At 42.1% G+C, this 25,933-nt stretch overlaps 1 protein-coding gene across 1 annotated transcript in view; it reads left to right on the top strand.

Annotated features, from left to right (window-relative positions):
- The window catches only part of LOC102447295 (dynein axonemal heavy chain 5-like), a 290,514-nt gene that overhangs the window by 76,767 nt on the left and 187,814 nt on the right, over positions 1-25,933 (top strand). The window contains exons 26-40 of the mRNA XM_014581788.4: positions 978-1,070; positions 3,003-3,206; positions 6,751-6,831; positions 6,910-7,314; positions 7,471-7,589; positions 8,229-8,365; positions 11,764-11,926; positions 13,035-13,146; positions 13,473-13,601; positions 15,838-16,037; positions 16,131-16,284; positions 20,188-20,454; positions 20,673-20,801; positions 21,212-21,427; positions 23,850-23,996. Of these exons, the coding sequence (XP_014437274.3) occupies positions 978-1,070; positions 3,003-3,206; positions 6,751-6,831; positions 6,910-7,314; positions 7,471-7,589; positions 8,229-8,365; positions 11,764-11,926; positions 13,035-13,146; positions 13,473-13,601; positions 15,838-16,037; positions 16,131-16,284; positions 20,188-20,454; positions 20,673-20,801; positions 21,212-21,427; positions 23,850-23,996 (2,556 nt within the window). The remainder of the gene's footprint in view (positions 1-977; positions 1,071-3,002; positions 3,207-6,750; positions 6,832-6,909; positions 7,315-7,470; positions 7,590-8,228; positions 8,366-11,763; positions 11,927-13,034; positions 13,147-13,472; positions 13,602-15,837; positions 16,038-16,130; positions 16,285-20,187; positions 20,455-20,672; positions 20,802-21,211; positions 21,428-23,849; positions 23,997-25,933) is intronic.

Below are 25,933 nucleotides of genomic sequence, written 5' to 3'. Positions count from 1 at the left end.
AATGCTTGGGGTACAAGAAGGGTCTCAAGGCTGGGGCAGAGGGTTGGAGTGTGGGGCATATGTGAGGTGCAGGCTCCAGGAGGCAGTTTGGGTGCAGATGGAGGTATGGGATCCTAGTGTTGTTTAACACAGTTCCCAGGAAGTAACTGCCAGATTCCTGCAATCGCTAGGTGCAAAGAGTTCCTCACTGCCCTCGTGCCCACAGGCACCACCTCCACAGCTCCCATTGGTTGCAGTTCCCAACCAATGGGAGCTGAAAAGCTGGCACTTGGGGCAGTGGCAGCATGCAGAGACCCCTGGGCCTAGGGGCTTCAAGGACCTGACAGCTGCTTGAGGGAGCCACTTGGAGCCAAGCAGCTCGGAAGCCTGCTTTAGCTTCAGGCCTCCCTTGCTCCACCAACTTTTAACAGCCTGGCCAGCAATGCTGGCTGGAGCCTCCTGAGTCGGTTTTCTACTAGGCATTCCAGTAAAAAACCAGATGCCTGGCAACCTATATATAACTGGAATAGCACACATTTAAATAAATATTCAGAGGCACTCTATGATGGTTGTGGAATAAGATTAAATGAATTGCGCACTTCCTCTGTTTATTACTCTTAAAGAGGATATCATATAATAATTAAATCACAATGTATTACGGGACAAAATTAATGTTTGTAAAGCTCTTTTAAAACCTTGGCTAAATGGCATAAGGATTATTAGTATGTGGCTTAATCCATGTGTTAATTAGATTATTTTTGTAATGGATTTAACTTTGTGCTGCTGTGGATAGGGTGTTCTGGAACACCCCTTTCCTTTTTCAAAGTATAATAATTATTTAATAAGCCCTATAATATCACTTATTAGAATATAAGAATGCTAAATAGAAGATTATAAAGGTAAAAGGTTTGTTTTTCAACTTCGCTATTAATCAAATGGATTTTTTTTAGTGAAGACTGGCTTTTATGGTGTTTAAGTGAATGTGTTACTCTTTTCAGAATGCTGTAAATAAAGCAGTAAATATCATATTATCTACGGCCAGAGATATCCCACAGTGGAAGTTTGCTCATTTACATCATAGACAGCAGCAGGTAAAGTATATTTTTAGACAGCAACAGATTGAATGTTTTTTACAATTTAAATTGCTTAGAATATTTAAAAATGAATGTTTAAAGAAATGAAATACTTGGGATTTACATTTATAAATTTCCTACAAAATGTTATGTTTACATTATTTTTTTGACTTGTAATTTTGGATTTTTTCAAACATATATTGAGATATATTGTACAACTTAGGCAAACATGTTTTTATGTAAAATCTTTACATTAAACAATCAGTTAAATGTAAGACATATTCATTGTTGGTATGCTTATTGACAATATTTTCTATATTAAAAGTGGCACTAGTTTACAAAATGACTTTTTTACAAATAATGTTAGAGTGTTAGTGCTATAGAAGAAAACTAACACCATCTGTGTTTTATTATGCAGCTAATTATGCATAATAAAACATTATTGATCTTCCCAGACAAAAACAGCATTAATATGGCATTAAGGTTGAAAGTACATACTATCAGTAATGTAAGAGCATTACATGGATGTTGTAATTGTCCTAAAACAAGCACTACAAATCCGGGATAGTCAGAGTCAAGATTAAACTTAAACAATTCCATACTTGTAAGGGTATGAAAATGCACAGATAAGGCATCCAAAGAACCTTAAAATTCTGCCTTGTAATAATGCAATGCAATAAGAATAAAAATTGTAATTAATACTCTTTTAGTGACGATAGTACATCCAGTAGGCTATGATTAAAAAAAAATCTGGGGCTGCTACTGTAATATCTAGGTGGCTCGGGCCTGCAGTGTCATGCCTTAAGTCAAAGGAAAAACTTGATTGAGGGTTGTCCAAATAAATTCTCTATCAGTGTGACCATCAAAGAGGGGAAAGAGCTAGCTCGAATTCCAGGAAAGGGAAAGAGAAAGTGCGTCATTTCCATACTGGTTATCTTAAAAGTGGCTTTGTAAAAATGGTTCCTTTTTATTCAGCAGATCTGTTCACTGTGTGAGGTTAGCGATATTGCTGATTTCAATGGCAAAAATTAAGTATTGACTGCTTTTTACTCCTGTTAGACCTACATCATGAAAACAGCTAAGAGAAGGATAGGATTCAACTTCTCTTTATGCATCATCAGAACAGAATTGTTTACTGTGTTCCAGTTACCCCTTTGTAGCTTACAGAAACTTGTATATGCAAGAAGAAAATAACTCAGTTTTGCTCTCAAAGCCCAGACAGGAATTGCAGTGCTGGCAGTTTGGGGTAAACTCCTCAGCTACGTCTAGACTGGCAAGTTTTTCCATTAAAAGCATTTGCGGAAAAGAGCGTCTAGATTGGCACGGACGCTTTTGCGCAAAAGCACTTTTTGTGGAAAAGCGTCCATGCCAATCTAGACACAGTTTTGCACAAGAAAGCCCTGATCGCCATTTTCACCATCGGGGCTTTTTTGCGCAAAACACTTTTTAGCCGTCTACACTGGCCCTCTTGTGCAAATACATTTTGCAAATACATTTGCGCAAGAGGGCTTTTTCCCAAACGGGATCAGCAAAGTATTTGCTCAAGAACACTGACAATCTTACATTACATCGTCAGTGTTCTTGCGCAAATTCAAGCGGCCAGTGTAGACAGCTGGCAAGTTTTTCTGCAAAAGCGGCTGCTTTTGCGGAAAAACTTGCCAGTCTAGACGCAGCCCTCCAGTAATGTTAGCTGTAAATGCAGCACCTATAATAGAGAAATCACTGAGAGACAATAAACATGGAACCCCACAAAACCATTTTTACAAGGTCACCTTTAAGAATAGAACTATAGTTCAATGATGCGATGCAAATGAAGAGCAAGTGGTTATTCATGAGAGGATTTTGGTTTTTTTTCCAATTTTTATCCGCGCTCGTCAGTTACTCATTCTTGTTGAAGAATGTCCAGGAAAACTACTGGGTACAGGTTTACTCTTATTTCATTTATGTCAGATGGAGCAGGCTGCTGCCATAGAGCTGGGTGATGAGAGCAAACTCAGCAAGATGGTCACACTGAGATCTTTGGACAAACAAATCAGTGAACACAAGGATGTGAACAAAGTTATGATTCAGCTCACCACAGTAATTTCATCTCTGAAAACTGATGCAGCGGATATTTTGAAGAGCTTTGCTAAGTTCTCCAGCATCTGGATTCAGGTTATCTGTCTATCCATCTAAACCTCTTTCCTTTTATTGCAGAATATGCTACCTTTTACTAGGTTAAATGATCTGCTTTTGGTTATATTAATTAATTGTGTTTCCTGTAAACAGTACATGATTTTGCCTGTCTCATATTTTTTTCCCCTCGAACATTTTCTAGGGGCAATAGGTTTATCTTTTGTATTTAAATGATTGCTATAGGTTAAGATTTTACAGTATAAAGTTGACATCTCAGCCCTAATGCTCCCCTTCCTTTCTTTCTGACCACACAATTCACTGAAGAATTGTTGTCAGAAGAACAAGGTGGGAGGGTAAAGTATTACCTTCTGTTGGTCAGAAGAAGACAGAAAGAAAACCGCAATGTGTTGGTAACACAAAATCCACTCTGAATCATTCTGACAACAGCAGAAGAACTCACTTCAGGAATGTGCCTCAGCTGTGCAGAAAGCAAAAAGAACCAGCTTCTCCTCCACCATTGCCTCTGGGAAATCAGAGCCTGCAGAGATGTTCCAAAGAATGAACTGGCTAATCCTCACTGAATGCATAAATGAGGCCTCAGACACAAGCACCAGCTGCTGCAAGGAGCTTTCATCCAACTTCACAGAAAGGGTAAAGTGCATATAGGAAAAACAAGCCAGGACTGAGGATTCCAAAACAGAACAGAGTCCAGGGTGATGGGTGGGTTTTTGCTCTGAGGTTGACCCAACCACATACTTGTTGAACTCTGAGGAATGTCTTGGCAAGTAATAACTTCTGACAGATCTAGGCACCTCCTGATTAATGAAAGCTAGTGCAGGGAAACGTTTATCGGTGCCTCCTGTAGTAAGGACAGACTACCAACCCTTCATGCTAAAGAACGAGAGAGTCTTCCTGATCTTTGCACATGATGAATGTCATCTAACTACTGGATGCGTCTAACCTTCCCTACTAAACAGTATCATGGAGTTCATTGTGACAACCAAGCTTCAACAATCTATGACATCTGCTGGCATCCTGTACCCTTCTCACTCGGTCAGACTTCAGACCAGGGCTCGCCATAGGGACAGCTCTACAAGTCCCTGCCTGGGGAGCTATCTCATGGAGACGGATAGGGGCTGAACTTCAGTGATTACCCAACCATTCACCAGCCTTTGACAAAGCTGGCCATTGTCATGCTGCTGCATTTACAAGACTTGAGAGATTAAATGATGCCGCTCTGTAATAATTTCAGTCATTCCTCTCCAGTGATATCCCAAGAGTTTCGAATGGCAGCTGCTCTTTATCCACAGGGGCACTTATAGATGGAGCTCTGCAGCAATCAGTGCATCCCTCTTCTTCAGCGTCTCTGTCAGGCCTTTTGTGCAATTCGTGAGTTACCTTGGTCTCCATAGCCAACAAAACACAGGTGATGCTCTGCTATCTGTCTTCTCAGCAGATGCAAGAAGTGTAATCACAAAGGGTATGTCTACACTACTCCGCTAGTGCGAACTAGCGGGGTAATGTATGCATACCGAACGTGCAAATGAAGCCCGGGATTTGAATTTCCCGGGCTTTATTTGCATAAGCCGGCCGGCGCCATTTTTAAATGCCGGCTTGTTCGAACCCCGTGCCGCGCGGCTACACGTGGCACGGGCTAGATAGTTCGGACTAGCAAGCCATTCCGAACTATCTGTACACCTAGTCCGAACTATCTAGCCCGTACCACGTGTAGCCGCGCGGCACGGGGTTCGAACAAGCCGGCATTTAAAAATGGTGCCGGCCGGCTTATGCAAATAAAGCCCGGGAAATTCAAATCCCGGGCTTCATTTGCACGTTCGGTATGCATACATTACCCCGCTAGTTCAAACTAGCGGGGTAGTGTAGACATACCCAAAGACCTTACAATGCCAGGTACAAATTAACACTGGGAGAAAGATCAGATAGTTTGAAGTGAGCCTGTACTAGACCAAAAAGGGATCTGGGTGTGAGGATGGAAGTGAAACTGCAATTCCAACTTGGACAGAGCCCAACAACTAGCCTACCGTATTTTCCGGCGTATAGGGCGACTGGGTGTATAAGACGACCCCCTATCTTTTTAATTAAAAGATAGGGTTTCATCTTATACCCCAGCGCCCCTCCGCCTCCTTTGCTCCCGGTGTCCGTGGTCTGCTGGAGATGGTCCCCAGCAGACCAGAGGCACCGGGAGCAAAGCCGCCAGGAGCGCCTGGGCTGCCCCCCCCCCCGCCGGAGCCCCTCCGCGGCTTTGAAAGCCTCGGGGGAAGCCGGCGGCGGGGCATCCCAGGCGCGCATGGGCTGCCCCCCCGCCGGAGCCCCTCCGCGGCTTTGAAAGCCTCGGGGGAAGCCGGCGGCGGGGCATCCCAGGCGCTCATGGGCTGCCCCCCCGCCGGAGCCCCTCCGCGCCGCCGCGGAGGGGCTCCGGCGGGGGGGCAGCCCATGCGCGCCTGGGATGCCCCGCCGCCGGCTTCCCCCGAGGCTTTCAAAGCCGCGGAGGGGCTCCGGCGGGGGGGCAGCCCATGAGCGCCTGGGATGCCCCGCCGCCGGCTTCCCCCGAGGCTTTCAAAGCCGCGGAGGGGCTCCGGCGGGGGGGCAGCCCATGAGCGCCTGGGATGCCCCGCCGCCGGCTTCCCCCGAGGCTTTCAAAGCCGCGGAGGGGCTCCGGCGGCGGGGCATCCGGCGTACAAGACGACCCCCGATTTTTGGGGGATGATTTTTAACTTCAGAGGTCGTCTTGTACGCCGGAATATACGGGTACATAGGAAAAGAACATCACGCCAGTGCTATCGTTAGTATCTCCTTCCACTACGCTGCACTGCATGCTAAATGATCTAGTCCTGAACACGCCCAAGTCTTATATTAGAAGCTGTAAAGTGTAGGTAAAACATACGATTTCTGGGGGAAAAAAAGAATGTAGATTTGTTCAGCTACTGATAAGCAGCTATGAACTAGATTTTCAATGGCATGAAGATGTTTTAAGTATTGGTAAATATGAGTTTTTTCTGCAATAGTGGGTATGGAAAAACTAAAAATTCCTGCCATACTTTCAATAGCTTGATTTCAAACTCCACAGAAATATTTGCAGTAGTGACCTTTGTCAGTTTCCCTCTGACAGATACAGGAAATTAGATTCAAAGGGGGCATGGGGAAAACGAGACAAGACAGAAAAACAACACAGTTGAAATGATTTATAAAATTTAATGTAGACCTTAAGCTGTTGAGACAGAGACCATATCTTCATTTATGTTTGCACGGAACCTCACCAGTTTACTATAAAAAGATACCTGCAAGTCAACAGATACCCTTTTCTATCCACAGGTATCCGCATCTGCAGATATGCATGTGGATATCTGCAACTCATTTTTGCAGATTCAGATACAAATTTTGTATCTAGAACCCTGCAAATTTGCGGCTATCTACTTTATATCCATGGGTATTCACATTTGTGGTTATGAATGCAGATGTCTGTGACTCATTTTTGCAGCTATAGATGCAGATAGAAATTTTGTATCCACGAAGAGCTCTAACTATAAATGTTAAACAATAATGCAATTCTTCATTTATGTAGGATCCAGAGGAAAAAGTAAAAGAGTTTCTAGAGACTAACCCAGTGATGTCTGAATTCCAAACTCAAATGAATTACTTTTCTGTAAGTATTGCCTAAAATTCTTCTGCTGCTCAGAGAAAGTTATAGTGCAATGAAGTTGATAACTTGTTCTATTCTTAGCAATTAGAAATCCAAATCAGAGAATTGCCAAGTCATTGCATATTGGAATCAGTGGATTTTGCAACTGAGTCTTTGAAAATGGCCTTAATTCAGGAATGTCGTTTGAGGCAGAGAACATTTGGATTAGCTTTAAATAAAAAAGCTGCCATGGACATGGATGAAATTTACACATTCATTGACAATCTCAGCAAGCGATTAAACAGGCCAATCAATGATCTTGATGATGTCCGAGGAGCAATGGAAGCTCTAAAGGAAATACGAGAGGCTGAGATTAAAATTGACATGACAGTTGGACCTATAGAGGAATCTTATGCTTTGCTACATAAATACGATCTACTGTTTAAAGATGGAAATGCAGAACGAGTGGATGGGTTGGCATATGCTTGGAAGAACCTAAACACACAGGTATGTAGCTTTGTCACGTCTAGAGTTGGCAAAATACAGGTATTCTTGTCAGAATTTTTTGTGCCACATGACTGGAAGAGAACTAGTTTATTTTAAGTATTCTCTTATTTCAATTTCTCCTGATTATTTTCTTATATATATCTATACTTCTGACAGGTATTGAAGATGCAGGATTTACTGCTTAAAGTGCAACCATCCATGAAAACAGACTTACTGAATGGTATTAAAAAGTTCCAGACTGATGCTGTGGAATTTTACAAAGACTATAATGAAACGTGAGTGAATTATGGTATAGTCCAGCATTATGTTACATTAGTCATTGTTCCAGAATGGCACGTATAAGGCCTGCTCAGTCACATTGCCTGAGCCATTCAAGTTTACTATTAGGAGCATAAATCAAATACTTTTATGTATTTACTTGATTGTTTAATTTTGTCTCTGGCTGTAAGTGTTGTAATCTTCTCCTTTGAGTGTTGTTTGCTTTCTCTGTTGTAAGTGTTTCCCCTTGTTTCATGAGGAATGAAAGTGAAAATCTCTTATATTTTAATTAAAGGTTAAAAGCAAAATAAAAATTATTGTAAAGTGATAGAAGCAAAATAAAACATTTGTAGAGCTTTTTGGTTCTCAATAACTTTAGATGCTGGCAGTTAGGGTGAGTTGTATCACCAAAAATGTAGGGCTTATCCTTAAGAAAGTCCTGGCATCTGATGTCAAAACATTAATTATATATTTGGTCATTTTTATGATAAAGTTAAATTATCAGGAAAAAATCCCTTATATTGAAAAAATATTTCATAATGTGTGTGTTAGGAGTGTTTTCTGTTTCTTTAAACAGTAGTTCTGCTAATGCTCTTTGGAAACCTGTACAATTGGTACTATTGTATAAGTGAATTTGACTATGTTGATTTTTGCAGAGGTCCTGGTGTGGAAGACATTGCTCCCTGGGAAGCAAGTGATAGATTACAAATCTTCCAAGCCAAATTTGACGAACTGTGGCGGAAGTATATTACTTTTTCTGGTGGGGAAGAATTATTTGGTCTTTCTGTTACAGGTAATGATGGTTCAGTTGGAATTCAAAATGTCACAAAATAAATGTCAGGCAAATAATATTAACCAAGCACTGGTGTGATTGCTGGCTGGCTGGTAACTATGTCCATTAAGGTTTAGTTCTTAATCGTACAAAGAGCTACTCAGATATTGTCACTGGACTATCATGTCAACATTTGCTTTTGTAATCTAGAGGTCTAAACAAGTATCTAGAGAATGTAAAAAATTATGGATTTTAATTATCTCTATTATCATCATCTTTAATAAATCTGTGGCCAATTAGAACCTCAATATGACAACAAACTAGAACCCAGGATAAAACTTCTGCACATGAACTAAAATTAAAGGAAAATTATATCCAGTTCTGCAATTGGTGTCCAATTCCAAAGTAGTCCCTTGGGGCTGGGGGTGACTTATGTAAAAATAATTAAGACCTAATGATCCAAGTAGATACGTACCGGGAAAAGTGCCCGGGTGCTTTTGAAACCCTTCTAAGTGCCTATCTGCAACTTTTAGGTACCTTTACAAGGCTTTGGGTGACTTCAAAGGTGACTTTAAAATACTTTTGCCCACTTCCCTTAGTTTCACAAAGAGGAGTTGTGACATACTTGAAAATCTTGGTCAACATCATCAAAAGAGACTTTTATTTCCAATTACAGATGGCTTAGAAAACCCTGTAGAAAAGTGGAGTTTAACCAACATTCCATTTGACAGAAAGAAGACAGATTTTGTTTGAGAAATAGAGCTCCAAATGGGATGCAACATGATAGGTTTTTGTTAATATAAGGGTATGTCTGTGCTGCAATTAAATAAATGTAGCTGGCCTTTGTCAGCCAGCAGACTGGGGCTTACAGGGCTTGAGTACTTGCTTGAGAGGTTAGAAATATGTATGCATACCTGTCCCCTTTCTGGTGCTTGTTGGTGTGAAAGCTTTTCCATTTCAAGGACAGTCCATATTATATTATACCTCAATTCCATATGAACTGAGGGTCGTATTTTCTAATACCATGTAAAGTCTAGCTGCTAACAATAAAAGTAAATTAATTTGTTTCTCTACTTAAAATGGGCATCTCTAGGAAGCTGGCATTTTGTCTTCAATAATTTCCTCCCAAAGCTATCTTATTTCTTGACACAACCGCCTTTCCCTTTTCCTGCAACCTTCCAAAAAAGTGCTTCCCTATAGCAAAAATGTGATGTCTCTCAGCTGAAGTGCAATGCTATCTAGACAGTAGTTTATAAAAAGTTTTATTATGAATGATACAAATTCAAGATGTTTATCTTCTTTCCCATACAGAGAACCACTCATCCAGATCCATTTCTTTGTCCTACCTGTAATTCCTCTCCCATCTTTTCATCTAAGTTATTTTATCATTAGCATCCTTTTCAATCAAAATTGGGTATTTCTTAGAATTGAAACCATTTGTTCCTCCTTGCTCCTGTACCAACTCTTCAAATGTTGTTAAAAGTCTAGATAGAGCAGACTCATTGGTGTTAAGACATTCAATCACCCTTTTTAGCAATCTCTGAGCAGAAGGGCTCTGCAGGGAGCAAGTCTAAATCTTTAGTCAGGTTCTTAGACTATTAATCTGATCCTGAGTAAATACCATACAGTGCAGTATGCTAACATTTTATTCTAACTTTACCTTAAAAAAAAAGAAAAAAATGTGCCTGCATATGGCAACTTTGACATCTAAGTTTAAACAGTATATTTTCCTAGGGAACTCCAAAGCACTTTAATAAAAAGAGTGACATTTTCAAAATGGGGGTCATTGCTAAATGTTTTTAGCTGTCAGTGTGTTTTATAGGATCTTTTAAAAGGTTAACATTCAATCTAAACTACTTTAGTAACTGATACAAATTTGGGAAGAAAATCTTTTAGTTTCCCAATGACATTGGTAGACTCACTCAGTACTTTAGCTGCCTTTTGCAACATGAGTTCAAGTACAAAGTCATGTGTTGAATCTCCATAATATGGCTATGTTTATGATATAAAGAAGTGGCAATACACTGTCTGAGGAAACTGAGTAATTCAGTGATGGGCAAGCTAGGCTTTGATCTCAGTGGGCTGCAAGACTGTCATAACCCAGACAGTCTCCCAGCAGAGGGTAGTTTTACTAATTGTACTTGGGTGCCTAGAATTTGTGGGGTGTGCTGACTGAACATGTAGCAGTGCTTTGATTGGATGCAGCGGGAATGCATGGCTCTCACAGTCAATGTTGTGTGCAGTCAGCCTGTACTTTACTTCATGTGCCCTTGTTTTATGTGCATTTCATTCAGAGGCAAGTGGTGATGGGGACTGTGTGGGGGGGGGGGGGGGAGGGAGGGGGGAGCAGGTACCAGCCACCTGGTTCCCCCTTTCTGGGGAAGGGTTGGGACAACCCTCTTCTGCCTCAGGCCCTATCCCTCCCCATCCCTGCTCCACCATACCCTTGCTCCACTATTCCCTGCCCCTCCTCTTCCCCCAGCTGACATTACCCATGGAATTGGTGGCAGCAGGACTCCATACCACCCCTTGCACTCACTGGCAGCAGCAGGGAAGGTGCAGCAAGGTGCTAAGTGGGGTGCTATTCTCCAGCTGCACTGCTGCAGGGGAGGGCCAGGGCTGCCTCAACGCTTCCTGGCAGGTAGCAGCGTGGCCAGAGAGCAGGACAAGCAGAAGCCATGTTGCTGAACTTTCCCCCTCTCCGCTGCCCGTGAGCACAGGACAGTTTGGCAGCACAGACTCCTGCTGCCAGTGCAGCCCTGCGAGTCCTCCTGTGAGTCCAGAGAAAGCCCAGCAAGGCAGCCCCAGCTTGTGCTGCTCTCCGGCTGTGCTGCTCGGGTGCCTGCTGGGGTGTGCGGAAGCAGTCCTGCCCCTCCCCCAGAGCGCTGCAGCTGGGGAGCAGCATGAGCGGAAGCTGCTTTGTGGCATCTTCCCTGTGGCTGCTCGTGAGTGCAGGGGCACAGACTCCTGCTGCCAGCACTAGTCCTGCTACTTTCCCTGCCGGCTGCTGGCTGGCCCTGCCTGCCTTGCGGATGCACGCGTCCCCTCACGCAGTGCCCATAGTGCCACTTTAGTAATACAGGTAGGAAAAATGCTGCACAGATGGAAGCCAGCAGAATCTGGCAACCCCACACATGGCAAAATGTCTCTCAGGCCGCACATTGAACCCCGATGGGCTGCATGCAGCCAGGTTGCCCACCACTAGCATAATTACCGTGGGCCAGATTTTGATGCTCTTGCTCAATGGGACTGTTTGGGGGGCTACTTGAAGAGTATTCACTACTCATTGTGAATAAAGGTGTCAGAATCTAACCCTTATGATTATTAAATCTTCATTTAAAAAAGACATGGATTTTAATTTTTGGACAATTTGAATCTAATAAATAATCACAGTTTACTTCTTTTACAATTTGGAATAGAATATCCAGAACTGCAAAAAATAAAAAGGGAGCTTACGTTGCTTCAGAGGCTGTATGGACTTTACAATTCAGTTAATGCTAGTATCAGTGGATACTATGAAATACTTTGGAGTGACTTGGACATTGAAAAAATTAACAGTGAGCTTGTGGATTTTCAAAACAGGTAAATGCTTTAGTATATGTTGAAGTTCATGAACATTTCTCTTCCATCTTTCATTCATTTATGAGCGCCAGTCCTTCAGGGAATTTTCTGAACATGCCTATGCATTTCCAACTTTGGCTTTATCTTATATCCAAGAGGCAGAAATTTCAGACAGAATAAGGCAGAAAAATAAGCACAGCTCCTGCATGAATATAAATCCATTGAAAACAATAAGATAAGTAATAGTCACCATGGATTTGTCAAGAGCAAATCATGTCACACCAACCTAAGAGTATTTGCGGACAGAGTAAGAAGCCTTGTGGATGAGGGAAAGTGGTAGATGTTGTATATCTTGACTTTGGTAAGGCTTTTGATACTGTTTTGCTTGACCTTCTCATAAACAAACTAAGTGAAGCTACTATAAAGTGAGTGCATAACTGGTTGAAAATCTGTTCCCAGATAGTAGATATAAATGGTTCAGAGGTCATGCTGGAAGGTCATATTGAACGGGGTTCTGTTCTGAGTTTGGGTGTGTTCAGTATGTTCATCAATGATTTATATAACGGCACAGAAAGGACACTTATACAGTTGCAGATGATTCCAAGATGAGAGGGATTGCACATGCCTTGGAGGATAGGATTAAAATTAAAAAACATCTCAATGAACTGGAGAAAAGATTTGAAATAAACCATGCAGATAGGAAAATGAAATGTGTATACAAATGGCATAATCACATTCTGTAAATCAGAATTTTTCTAACATTTTTCATACCCCCACTTTGTGTAAGATTTAAGATTTTTGTGTGACTATATAATGGTGGTTTCAACAATGATCTATATGGTTATATTTTAATCAAATAAGGTCAGAAGGACATATATAGTTTCATTTTTAATACAACATGCCTCAGAGATGTTAACTCTAATTCAGTGAGGTTTACCTTAACTCAGCAAAGCTTATCTTAATTCCATAAGGGTTTTTCAGTATACAATGAGATGTTTTCCCTCTGTCAAAGTCAGGCATTTTATTTGCAATCTTTTTATCCACAAACTGAAAGGTGAGATGATGATAATTGATATAAAAGAAGATGAATTATGGGTGTATCAAATCTGATAGTCCGTTTTCTTTTTAGGATTCGTAAATTGCCTAAGGCTCTGAAGGAATGGCAAGCTTTTCACGACCTGAAAAAGAAGATTGATGATTTTGCTGAGAGTGGTCCTTTGCTGGAAATGATGGCAAACAAAGTTAGTTCATCATAGTACTTTAAAGATAAGATTAACTTGAAGATCAAAATTATGTTGTTATATGTATAAGATGCTTTCAACCTTTCATTTATAAAAGATCAAAGCAACTTTATGCATAATAACATTTGATTAGGATTAGTTACAGATAACTAAAACCAAAATACTTCACAGTTTGATTACATGAATGGTAATTCCTTTAATGAAATGGAGATTGAGATGTTTCCCAGTGTGGAGCTGTTTCAGTGGAAAATTGCATACTATTTTTTCCTAAAAATAATACTGCTTTTAAAACATTATTGTTCTCTAATTCCTGTGCATTTTTCTAGGCAATGATGCCAAGACATTGGGAACGAATTGCACAAGTAACGGGACATAACTTTGATGTTGTCTCTGAAAGTTTCTCTCTAAAGAACATAATGGATGCTTCATTATTGAAATATAAGGAAGATATTGAGGTATACATGCCTTTTTTGTTGGTATTTAAAGGATAGCTTTGAGATCTGGAATGCCACATTTTTAGAGTCCTGCATTCCTACGTAGCTTAATAGGACAAACAAATTTGACTTGTTGAGTTCATTTGGAGACTAGAATTTGGCTGGTAGTAGCTAAAATGGATAGCTTCTTTCCTTTGATCATGGAGCAGTATAAAAATAGATGGATGGTATAAAGCTAATTCTTGTAAAGAATTCTTTCTTCTTATTGTTAGGCTAATTTACATTCTGGTTTTAGACACTCCTTATTGTAATTTTGTTTGCCTCTAACATCATACAGGAGTCAAAGTAATTGGTTGTTATAGGCCTGAACCTGTAAGGTGCTGAGCAACCTCCGCTCTCAACTCTGTAAGAGTGGAAGGTGCTTGGCACTTTTCAGGATCAAGTCTTAGATCAATATATTGGCAGTGGTTTGGATGAGTATTAAAGGAGGGCAAGATTATTGTATATTTCAATCTCCAGTATTTCACAGGAACAGAAGAGGATGGTAAAAATTAGACTTCGGAGATATGCACTCGGTGCAAACCTATTACCTCTATGTTTATTGGGCAGGGTTTGCCCATCAATATGTCATAGTGGACCACAAGCTAAATATAAGTCAACAGTGCGATGCTTGCAAAAAAAGCAAACATGATTCTCGGATGCATTAACAGTAGCGTTCAGAGCAAGACGTGAGAAGTAATTCCTCTACGTTACTCTGCACTGATTAGGCCTCAGTTGGAGTATTGTGTTTGGTTCTCGGCACCACATTTCAAGAAGGAATTGGAGAAATTGGAGAGGGTCCAGAGAAGAGCAACACAAATGATTAAAGGTCTAGAAGACATGTGAGGGAAGACTGAAAGAATTAGGGTTGTTTAGTTTAGAAAAGAGAAGACTGAGAGGGTACATGATACCAGTTTTCAAGTACCTAAAAGGGAGTTACAAGGAAGAGAGAGAAAAATTGTTCTCCTTGATCTCTGATGATAAGACCAGAAGCAATGGGCTTAAATTTCAGCAAGAGAGATTTAGGTTGGACATTAGGAAAAACCTCCTAACTGTCAGGGTGGTTAAGCACTGGAATACATTGTCTAGAGAGGTTGTGGAATCTCTATCACTGGAGATATTTAAGAGCAGATTAGATAGACATCTATCTGGGATGATCTAGAATGTACTTAGACCTGCCGGGAGGGCAGGGGACTGGACTTGATGACCTCTCGAGGTCCCTTCCAGTCCTAGTGTTCTATGATTCCATGTTAAATTTGCAAGGTCTGGTAACTTTTGCAAAAGCAGAAAGATGGCACAAAGGAGAAACAAAAGTATTTTTAACTTGTTATATTGTGAGTTTGTCAGCCAAGAGATTAGCCCTTAAAAGTCTATAGACTAACTTGTCTTGTTCTTCAACAAACCTTCACATGGAAAGTGAAAAACTAAGCCAAACACTCTGTATAGATGCATTCTACAGGTGTCATGATTATTTATGATTATCCTTGTGGAAGGATAAGGAACATCACCCTGCAGTCAGGGGGCTGCCTGGAATCTGTAATGATTGGTAGGCCAACTTGGTGGCTTTTGGGTGACCTACACAGAGTGTCTACTTTACTCCTCTCTGACAACATGGGCGTTTTAGTGACTGAGCTGCCACTGGTATCTCCAAGGGGCAACAGAAGCTGCAGATATGAAGGTAATTTTGCTGTGAGCTGTTACAAGGTTTTCTTCTGACAGAAAGCCTAGCAGAACAACTCTACCCTCCTCTGGGTAGCTGTGTCCTTGAGCTTTTGCCAACTCCCAGATACACAGTGTTCACACAGATGCTCATTTTTCACACAGAGGGGCTCATGAGGAGACAGACCCTCCCATTTTGTAAGATGTATTGCTTAATTTCACATCAGTAATGCACATTCTGCCTGTCTCCAGCACAGAATGGAAAGGTATAGTTCATGTACAGACACAAATTCTGCCTTCGGTTGTGATTGTGAAAGTCCAATGACTTCATTGAAATGTGACTTGCTAAGTGTAACTGACAACAAAATGTGGCCTGTAGAACAGGTGAAACATATTTCAGTCTTGCCATATAGTCATTTTGAACTATTTTAATTTATTATTCTTAGCAGGTACAATTTCCTTTGAACTCTGAAACTGGCCCATGAATTTTAATTGTTTTGATAACTAGATATTACATGAGCTTCGGTGTAATAAAACACAGTACCTTCATATTGCTTAGGATATCTGCATCAGTGCTGTTAAAGAAAAGGATATTGAAGCAAAATTGAAACATGTCATCAGTGAGTGGACTACTCATGTCTTTACATTTGGCCAGTTCAAAACCAGAGGAGAACTGCTTCTGAAAGGCTCAGATACTTCGGAAAAGATAGCTCTGATGGAAGATAGTCTCATGATTTTGGGATCCCTCATGAGCAACAGGTACAAAAATGAACACAAGAATATATTGTATAAATATAGCCAGTACCAATAAGATACCATAATCTTATTTTTTGCCCCCTGTTCATTTAACAGGTACAATGCACCATTCAAGCCCATTATCCAACAGTGGGTCCAGAAATTGGCCAACACCACAGAAATAATTGAAAGTTGGATTACTGTACAAAACCTCTGGATTTACCTTGAAGCTGTTTTTGTTGGTGGAGACATTGCCAAACAGCTGCCTCAGGTCTGTTGATTTACAATAGCAATGTATGAAGGCAAGAGGTTAGCTAAATCACGATACCTTTGAAATAACAAGAAGTCTGAACTGAGGAACTCTAATTGTGCTGTACTGTGCTATGGAAAAATTACCATAGATAACTTCAGAGGGAGCTTTCCGAGAGTGAGATCTGCAGGGTTGGATTCTTAGTCCTGGTCTACACTAGGGATTTATTTAGAAATAATCCCCCTTAGCTCGAATTTATAAGCCGAGCATCTATACTACCAAGCCTGTTATTTTGAAATAACAGGCCGCTTATTTCGAAATCTGTATGCTCCTGCTTTCCTCGAGGAATAATGCTAATTTCAAAATAGTTATTTCAAAATAGCGATAGTGTGGTTGCTTCAGTGCCGCTATTTTGAAATAACTACTCCCCGGAGTAATTTGAAATAATTACTCCCCAAAGTTTCCTAGGGCTCTAAGTTGAGGTAGCGCATCTACAGTAACAGAACCTGCATTGGACTAATTTTGAGGCTTCCCTGTAGTGGGGACATGATATTTCAACTTTGTAAAATCGGGAGTAAAGTCAAATTTAGTTATTTTGAAATAGTTTCCTAGTATAGACATGGCCTTAGGGCTAGAATCATAACAAACCAAGACACCTTTTAAAGAGAAAGCTGAGTTGCTTACCCCAGTTCACCTTGTATTATTCAGCTATTATAGCACATATTGTTGGAGGGCTAAATTCTGGCTAATGCTATGATGTTGTGATCCCTTAGCTTGCCAGAAACCAGCCCTTATACACCTTATTTATGCACTCTGTACTGCTAAGAGCTGAAATAACTCTTTTGCAGGAGGCTGTGCACAGGGACATTGCTAGGCCTAGACAGCCACATAAGTGTATAAATATATATGCGTGTGAGTGTGGCTCTTGCCGACTTTTCATCAGGCCTTAATCTGTTATGCCATCTTGTGATGTCAGCTGCAGGGAACTGAAGGACTGACCTCTCTCAGTTATTTTGGGCGAGTCAGAATCAGAGCAATAAACTTCCACTACCTGCTCCTGACTCAGCTGGCAGGTTTACATGTGTGCCAGCCAGTTAGAATTTGGCACGTGGTACGTAGGATCACCTGCTGTTAAAAAATGTCAGAAATATGTAATTTAATAAAAACAGTAATATTTTAAACTACTGCATTTACTTCAGGCCAAAGACATTATAATTAAATATCTGCAGTTTCCATTCTCCATAACCCAGAACATTTTGTGTAGTGATCAGCTAAAACCTTCTTAGCTGTTCATTAAGATTACAATAAATTGCTCCTTAGGTCTTACAATATATTTATAATAGAGGCAATAAGAGGGTTTTGCAGATGAGTAAACACCACATCAAAGCTTATGCTTTTGATAATTGCGGAAGCCACTTATTATAAGTGTACTGTATGAATGTTATTCCCATTGTGCTGTGAGAAGAATAAAAAACACACAATATAGTTCAGAAAACAGTTCTTTTCTTGCCTTTTGAGGATTTGAAATTTCAGCTTCCTTCACTTACGATACTTTGTGCATGGGTGATAGAATCATAGACGGGTAGCCTGTAAAGGACCACAAGAGGTCCTCTAGTCCAGTTCCCTGTACACATGGCAGGACTAAGTATTGTCTAGGCTAGCAGTCTATGGCCCCCGGGGAGCCCACAAGCTGTTGCAGGGGAACCACGGAGCTCTGCTGCTGAAACTCAATGCCCCGAGCTCCAGTGCTCACCACATGAGGCTGAAGTGGAGAGCAACTTGGGGCTGATTCCTGAACCCCAGCACCACCCCTTCAGGGCTGAAGCAGGGAGCAGTGCAGGGCTAAAGCCCTGAGTTCTTCCCCTGCCCCTCTTTCCTCTGCAGCTGGGAGCAGCACGGGGTTGAAATCTTGAGCTTCCCCTCCCCACACACTACTGCAGCTGGGAGCAGGGCGGGACTGAAACGCTGAGCTCCCCCGGGGGTGGGGGAGGGGGCTGAAACCTGGTGCCCATGGGTAGAGTTGATGGGACACAAGGGTGTTGACCCCCCCCAAATTGCAGAGCCTTACTCAGAGTGGGACAGTCCTGAGGGCAGCCTCGCCTCCCCAATAATCTCTCCCCCAGCCCTGCGAGGGTCCCACGCTCTGACTAGGTCCTAGATGGGAAACTAGAGCCAGGCAGTGCAGGGCAGCTGCACCTCTGGCTGGTGATGCCCTGGAGCGGGCAGCTGTAGCATTTCCCTATCTGCTGCCTGGGTTTGTGACTGCCTCTCAGCTCCCAGCCTTTTTGCTCATTCAGCTGGTCAGAGGTGCCTGGGCAGCTCCAGGCCCTGCAGAGTAGCTACTGGCACAGAGCCCCACACTGGTGGGTGACCAGCTAAGAGGAGTCCTGAGGAGATGGAGGTGGCACTCTCTCCTTGGCACTGTGCAGAGCCAGCTAAAGCCCCACAAGCCTTTGCCCCCTCCCAAATAGAAATAAACTACACCTACGCCAAAGGGTCCAGAATCCTGATCCCGTTCTTCTCCCCGACCCTGGAGGTTTCCTAGCATGTTGAGGAGAATCTCAGAAAGAAAAAGGTTGTGAGCCCTTGCTCTAGACCATCCCTTCAGTCATACTCCAATAACTGTGTAACATTGGACCAGAAAATGAAGAGCTGTGATGAGGAAAAGTCTCATAACAGTGCGTAGAAAAGCTGTGATGTGAATGGCAACAGTGTCACATTGTCAGTAACGCTTTGTCATTTGGAGAGGACGGCGCTCTGTGACTTTTCTGGTCAGAGATGGATTGAAATCTTATTGTATAGCCACTTTGGTGATGCCTACCACTTGGTAACATAAGGCAAAAGACACTGCTGGCCCATCAACCTGGTGCATTTTTGTGGCTCTGCATGAGTTACAAAGGTGCTCCAAATCCATTCATGTGCTCTCCTCTTTGACAGCACAACCAACAAAGTGAATATTAAACTTTTATCTTGCCTGATTATTTTCTTTGTATTATATTTATTACTGTGGTACCTAGATGCCCTAGTCACAGGCCGAGACCCCGTTATGCTGAGTGCTGCACAAACACAGAATGCAAAAGTTGACTCTGTCCCACAGAGCTTCCAATCTTTGGGTGTGTCTAGACTACCTAGTTTTGTCGACAAAAGTGGACTTTTGTCGACAAAACAATACCAGCGTCTACGCTACCGCGGAGTTCTGTCGACATAACGTCGACAGAACTCCGCGGTTTTGTCGACGCTGGTAAACCTCATTTTACGAGGCAAAACACCTTCTGTCGACAGAGTTCTGTCAACAGAAGGTGTTATTGCCTGTAACGTTGCGTCCAGACTACGGAATTCTGTCGACAAAGCGGCTTGCTTTGTCGACAGAACTCCATGTGTCTGGACGCAAATTGTCGACGGAAGTTTTGTATCTGTCGACAAAACTTCCGTCGACAAAACGCGGTAGTCTAGACGTACCCTTAGTAAGAGACAAGAGCCTACAGATGGATACTAATGGGAGGAGTCCAAGGAAACAATGCGGGTCAGCTTGATAGGCAGTGGTCTCAGCATCAGCAGCCTAACAGTTGAGTTTTTTCCCAGGCAGCACAGCAAAGAGTTTTAAGGGGAATGGATGATAATGGAGTTTTAAGAGTTTGAAGGACAATAATGAGGTAGTTTGGCAGATGTTTACAAGAAGTGCTCCCAAATATGAGGAGCAACAATGGGAGGGAACACAATGATACTTGTTAAAAAAATTAATAAGTAGACAATGGAAGCTGGCAGCATGGTTCAGGTGTTCTTGATAATCCCCTACAGATTATGCATCATGGTGACGATCACCCATAGGACACACTGATACCGTCAAGTCACTCACAGGATACTTTATTTTCCAGCATTTGGGGAAGCAACAGGACTAGTTAATGCATTTTTAATGTGTTTCAGGAAGCCAAAAGGTTTCAGAACATTGATAAATCTTGGCAGAAGATTATGCAGAGGGCTCATGAGACATCAAACATAGTACAGTGCTGTGTTGGAGATGAGACATTGGCACAGCTGCTACCGCATTTACTGGAACAACTGGAAATATGTCAGAAATCACTAACGGGGTATTTGGAAAAGAAACGATTAGTATTTCCCAGATTTTTCTTTGTATCTGATCCTGCACTTCTGGAAATCCTTGGTCAGGCATCAGATTCACACACTATTCAGGTACAAATTATGTAGCAATAACCCACTTCGTAGTACAAATAATTGAGTGGAATAGGTGATAAATGATTTCCCTTTGTTACTGAGTTGACCTAAGTTTACTTATTTGAGGAAAGATCCATTTAGCCTCGTAAACCTACAGATTTGGATACAGTTTTAAAATAATATTGTAAATCGTTTCATGGATCTTATTTGGGTCATCAGGTGTTTATTTATTCCAGGCACATTTACTGAGTCTGTTTGACAATGTTAACAGAGTGGGATTTCACGAAAAGAACTACGACCAGATTTTATTATTTGAATCTCAAGAAGGAGAACAAGTCAACATTACTGAACCTGTTCTAGCTCAGGTAATAGAAGAATATATTATGCTTTTTTCATTACTTGCTCTAAAGCAAATCTGTGTTATAAGGGGGCCGTCCCACTTCTCTGTACCACAACATGCATCTATTTGAGAATCTGACTCAGAGACACTTCAGCTGCTGGGGAAAGTGGTTTTGCATCTTCCAGAAGGAGGATGGAAGTTCTTTGGTTGCTGCAGATGATACATTTGAGTTGTCTCCCAAATAGGAGCAAGGGTGCTAAAATCCACACTCTTCATCTGTAAGAACAGATCACTTACAACTGGGGAGGGGTGTCCTGTGAGGATGAGAGAATACAAAAATGGGAAATGGGAACATCAGACCTGGGGAGAAAATGTCTTCTGTGGAGTTTTTGCTGGTTTGGAGCAGTTAACTTTAAAAGTGTTTTTTCCCCCCAGGGTAATGTGGAATTCTGGCTGGGACAGCTGCTGAATGGGATTAAGAAAACAATCCACTCCATCATTAGACAGGCATCTATAGCCATTAGTGATTCAGGATTTAAGCTGTATGACTTTCAGGCAACGTTTCCTGCACAAATAGGTCTTCTGGGAATTCAAATGATTTGGACCAGAGATGCAGAGGACGCTCTCAACAATGCCAAAACAGACAAAAAGGTTGTACTCAGTTAATTAAAAGCATTGTTTAGATCAGCACACACTGTGCAAGTTAAAAAACATAAGGTAGAGATGACAATATAAAAAGGAAGCAACTAGAGTGACCTGTAAATGCCTCCATGTTGCTATGTACAGTGATGATACCACCATGGTGACAGCAACCTTCAGGCATGCTCTTTGCACTACTGTGCTATCTGCTCTGACAATTGGTAACATGGGACCAATCCTTACCAGGGGGTAAATCAGTATCTCTTAATGGCAAGACGCTAAGCTGAGGGTCTGCCTTATCAGGTTTGTGCACCACCTGCTTCCATCCACTGTCCATATTGGTGCTGAATGCGGAGGGGAGGAGGCACTGCTCAGAATCTCTGATGCTGTGAACTAGCGAGGAAAGAAACATGGAAGAAAGTGATCGAAGGTCGATCCTCACTTGCTTTAAAACTAACTTTAAAACAGTTTCTAATGATGTATCCCCTCCCCCATTCTTGTCAGTGGCTACAAGCATTGAGAGGGAACAGTAGGCAGTTGGAGGGGCAAGGGAGTATCATTTTCTACCATAATCTCAAAACTGGTTTGGGGGAAGTGAGAGCCCCCAGTGTGGGGAAATAGTGGTGCCTCTCTTGCTGCATGGAGCTTCTTTAGGGAATGGCGCTAGAATCATGCTAGAATTGGGCCAGGGGGCGCATGGGAGCAAGTTTGACGGGAGTTGGTTGCATCTTATGCCCAAGAAAGATGCTGCCAGCACTGTGGGTGTGTTTGATAAGTGCCTTTACTCTGGAACTAATATGGAGGCAGTGCAGTGCCACCGCCTCCCCAGCCGCCCTTAAGAGCCACCCCGAGTGCTCTACGCAGTGGTCTGGCAGCAATCTTAGGTCTTAGAGCTCCAGTCACCACTGCTACTGCAGTAGCAATGATGGCAGCTGAAATCCCTGGCCCCTTTGAATCACTGGGCCCTGGGGCAACTGCCCTCTTTGTCCCACCTCACCCGTCAGCAGGCCTGGTGAGAAGGCAAATCAGAGGAGAGCTCAAGAGTGCTAATACACCAGTGTGAGTAACATTTAGTAGGACCAAGCTAAGAGCTAGTAACACTGTCCTACAGTGAAAATAAATACAGGCAAAAGCTAAAGAAAACAGTCTACCATACTGTGATGTTACTGACTGAAATTAAACCAGACAAGCCTCTCGAGTACAGGGAAAATACTTTACAAATCCATTTTTCTATTTCGTACAAAGCCAAAAAGGGCATAGACCCTTGTTCATGTTGTTCTATGTTTAAGAAGAACCATACTTCATTGATAAACACAATTTCTTTTTGTTAGTGTGTTTCCTCCTTTACAAATTATTTGTAGTTTTCCTCACTATGGCTGTGTCCAGACTCAGGGGTTTTTTCGAAAAAAGTAGCCTTTTTTCGAAAAAACCTCACCTGCGTCCAGACTCAAGCCGCGTTCTTTCAAAATTAAATCAAAAGAACGCGGCTTTTCTTTCGATGGCGGTAAACCTCATTTCACGAGGAAGAACACCTTCTTTCGAAAGTTCCTCTTTCGAAAGAAGGCGTTCTTCAATGTAAATAGGGCTTCTTCGAAAGAGAGCATCCAGACTCACTGGATGCTTTCTTTCGAAAAAGCAAGCCGCTTTTTCTAAAGTTCAACGTGCAGTCTAGATGCTCTCTTTCGAAAGAGGCTTGCAGTCTAGACATAGCCTATATGTAATAGGCCTGGATCTGCCAATCTCCAATATGATCATCCCTTCCTGTGCTCAAAGCAGGAATTTACATGAGGATCATGCACTAGTTTCAGTGCTGCAAAATACTCCATCATCCCCAGGCCTGTCAGAAGCCCACTTGGAGTTATTGACAGGATCTAACTTATACTGTCACAACTGCAGAATCAGAGCCTCTATTATAGATGCAAGAGCTCCTAGTATTCTATTCCACCATTTCTTACAGCAGAAATAAAGTAATGGCTCACAAGAACAGTTACTTCAGGCTCATTTAAACTGTCCCTTACACCAGTTTTCTCCTCTGAAAGCTACCATGGTTCTGGGGACAGAGTCAGAATCTCAGCTTCATCTTTCCCAGAAGTGAACATGTTGGTTGGCTGAAGTGTATAGTTTAGGCTGAAGTCCGATGGCTTAATTGCTTTTGAAGAGGACTCAAAGCAATGGAATCTGCTAGCATAGCTCCCTTGGCCCATGTATATTCCCAGTAAAGTCACTGGGACTCCACAAGGGCTCTGGGACTATGCTCTAGTAGTTCTTGATTCAGGATTGCAGCTCTAGTTAATACAAAGTGAGGCTAGAGCACAATGTAACTGAAAGAGGGGCTGTAGATGTGTGACTGTCTGCAACTGTTCATCCTCTAGAGACAGAAAGAGCAAAGGGTGTTTGTATTAATATAACCGTGTTCTCTTGCTGTGTGAGAAAGGTCATGCACTCAGCAAATCAGAAGTTTCTGGACCTTTTAAATGAGTTGATTGACATGACAACACGTCATCTGACAAGCATGGAGCGCACAAAATATGAGACTTTAATCACTATTCATGTACATCAGAAGGATATCTTTGATGATTTGGTGAGTTTTTTTAAAGAGAGCTCTCTAACTGAAAAACATTTTTTTCCATATATAAAATAATCTAAAAGCAAATGTCACATTTCTTTGCTTTGTTTAATTCTGCTGTCAGTACTGTTGTGTGGTTGCATGCTATCCAAGCTTGTCTTTTCTGGCTACATATTAACAGATTTACATTACAAATAACTTATTTATTTGCTGTGCTGGATTGTTTGTGGGTGAGGATATTAACTTAGTCACCAAGAAAAATGTAGGTTCTGATCCTGTAAGGAGTTGCACGGGGGCAGACTGCAACATCTGAATTGCTCCCTATAGATCTCACTATTGCTTTCTCTAGGGGCTGCAATCTCTCCATATGAAACAAATTGCAGTCCTGGGGGCCTTAAAAACATAGGGCATGGGCAGCTGGTATATTAGTCAGGGGAAGGCACTGCCTTCCCAAACTGCCAGTCTGGCCTTGCCCACACTCCTTCCCAGAATGCCTTCAGCAGGCATTTTGGGGGGTGGAATTTTGCTGCCCCCGAGTGCCCACCCTCCCCTGTGCTCTGGGAACAGGGAGGTTGAGGCCACATGCCCTCCCACCTGCCATCCCCCTGGGGGCAGGGCCTCTTCAGAAGGGGCAGGGTTGGGGGCTTGCCTCCCCCAGCCGTACCTTCAACCACTGCCCAGGACATAGTGGCTACGTCTAGACTGGCATGATTTTCCGCAAATGCTTTTAACAGAAAAGTTTTTCCATTAAAAGCATTTGCAGAAAAGACCGTCTAGATTGGCACGGGAGCGTTTCCGCAAAAGCACTTTTTGTGGAAAAGCGTCCGTGCCAATCTAGATGCGGTTTTGCGCAAGAAAGCCCCAATCGCCATTTTCGCCATCGGGGCTTTTTTGCACAAAACAGTTTTTAGCTGTCTACACTGGCCCTCTTGCGCAAAAACATTTCCGAAAAAGGGCTTTTGCCCGAATGGGAACGTCAAAGCATTTGCACAATAAGCACTGATTTAGGACAGTAGAACGTCAGTGCTTTTGCGCAAAATCAAGCGGCCAGTGTAGACAGCTGGCAAGTTTTTGCGCAAAAGCACCTGCTTTTGCAGAAAACTTGCCAGTCTAGACGCAGCCAGTGTGAATTTTTGGCTCCACTCAAGTGATAGTTTTGACATTGACTTCAGTGAGGTCAGAGTCTCACAACATACAGCTTAAGAATCCAATCCTGCAAATAGAGCTACACGCATAGATCTTTACTCCCTTGTGGAATCTCATTGACATCACAAGGCTCCACACGGGTGGAAGGGTGCACGTACATGGATCAGTTTGCAGGGCTGTCGTCTTTCCTTTTTGACATGATTGCTTTTCAACATACAAGAACTGTTTATGTTAAGGGGAAAGTACTGTTGACCTTACCCTGTGATTCACAATTTAAAACTATACATCATCGGAGTTTTTGAAAAATATATTCCCTCTTAGTATTAGATGTATGGTTTGTGGTTTTCCAGGCCTTGTCTCCACTTCCTGATTTGAGGCGAGGGCTGCTAGTAGATTAAAGAAACTGGTTTTCATGTATGTTGAGAAGGAAAGAAAACAATAGCTTAAATTGGTTTAATTTTAAAAATTTAAAGGCATCAAACTCTTCCGTATGGAAGACAATATCAAAGCATAAGACAATAATTAAGAAATTGGAAGCAACAGCAAAAAAAGATGGAGGAAACATACTGCATGCTGATAGCAGGAATTGAGTGGTATATATATTGTTTAAATGATTTATATGTTGTGCAGAGAGAAATAAGGATAGAAGAATATAGAGAACTAATATTGATAGCTAGAAGTCAAACTGCAAAGTTCTGTATGATGCCCAAGGATTTTCCTGTCCACATGATTTTCCATTAATTTTTACTAGGGGGCTGTGCCCCCTGTTCACTATGCTTACCAACCCCAGCTCTCTCCCTGGCCAC

Source organism: Pelodiscus sinensis, chromosome 2, assembly GCF_052426305.1.
Source record: "Pelodiscus sinensis isolate ZL-2025 chromosome 2, ASM5242630v1, whole genome shotgun sequence".
In the NCBI taxonomy this organism is placed as follows: domain Eukaryota; kingdom Metazoa; phylum Chordata; order Testudines; family Trionychidae; genus Pelodiscus; species Pelodiscus sinensis.
Note: the sequence above shows the minus strand (reverse complement) of the source record. Positions and strands in the feature narration are given on the sequence as shown.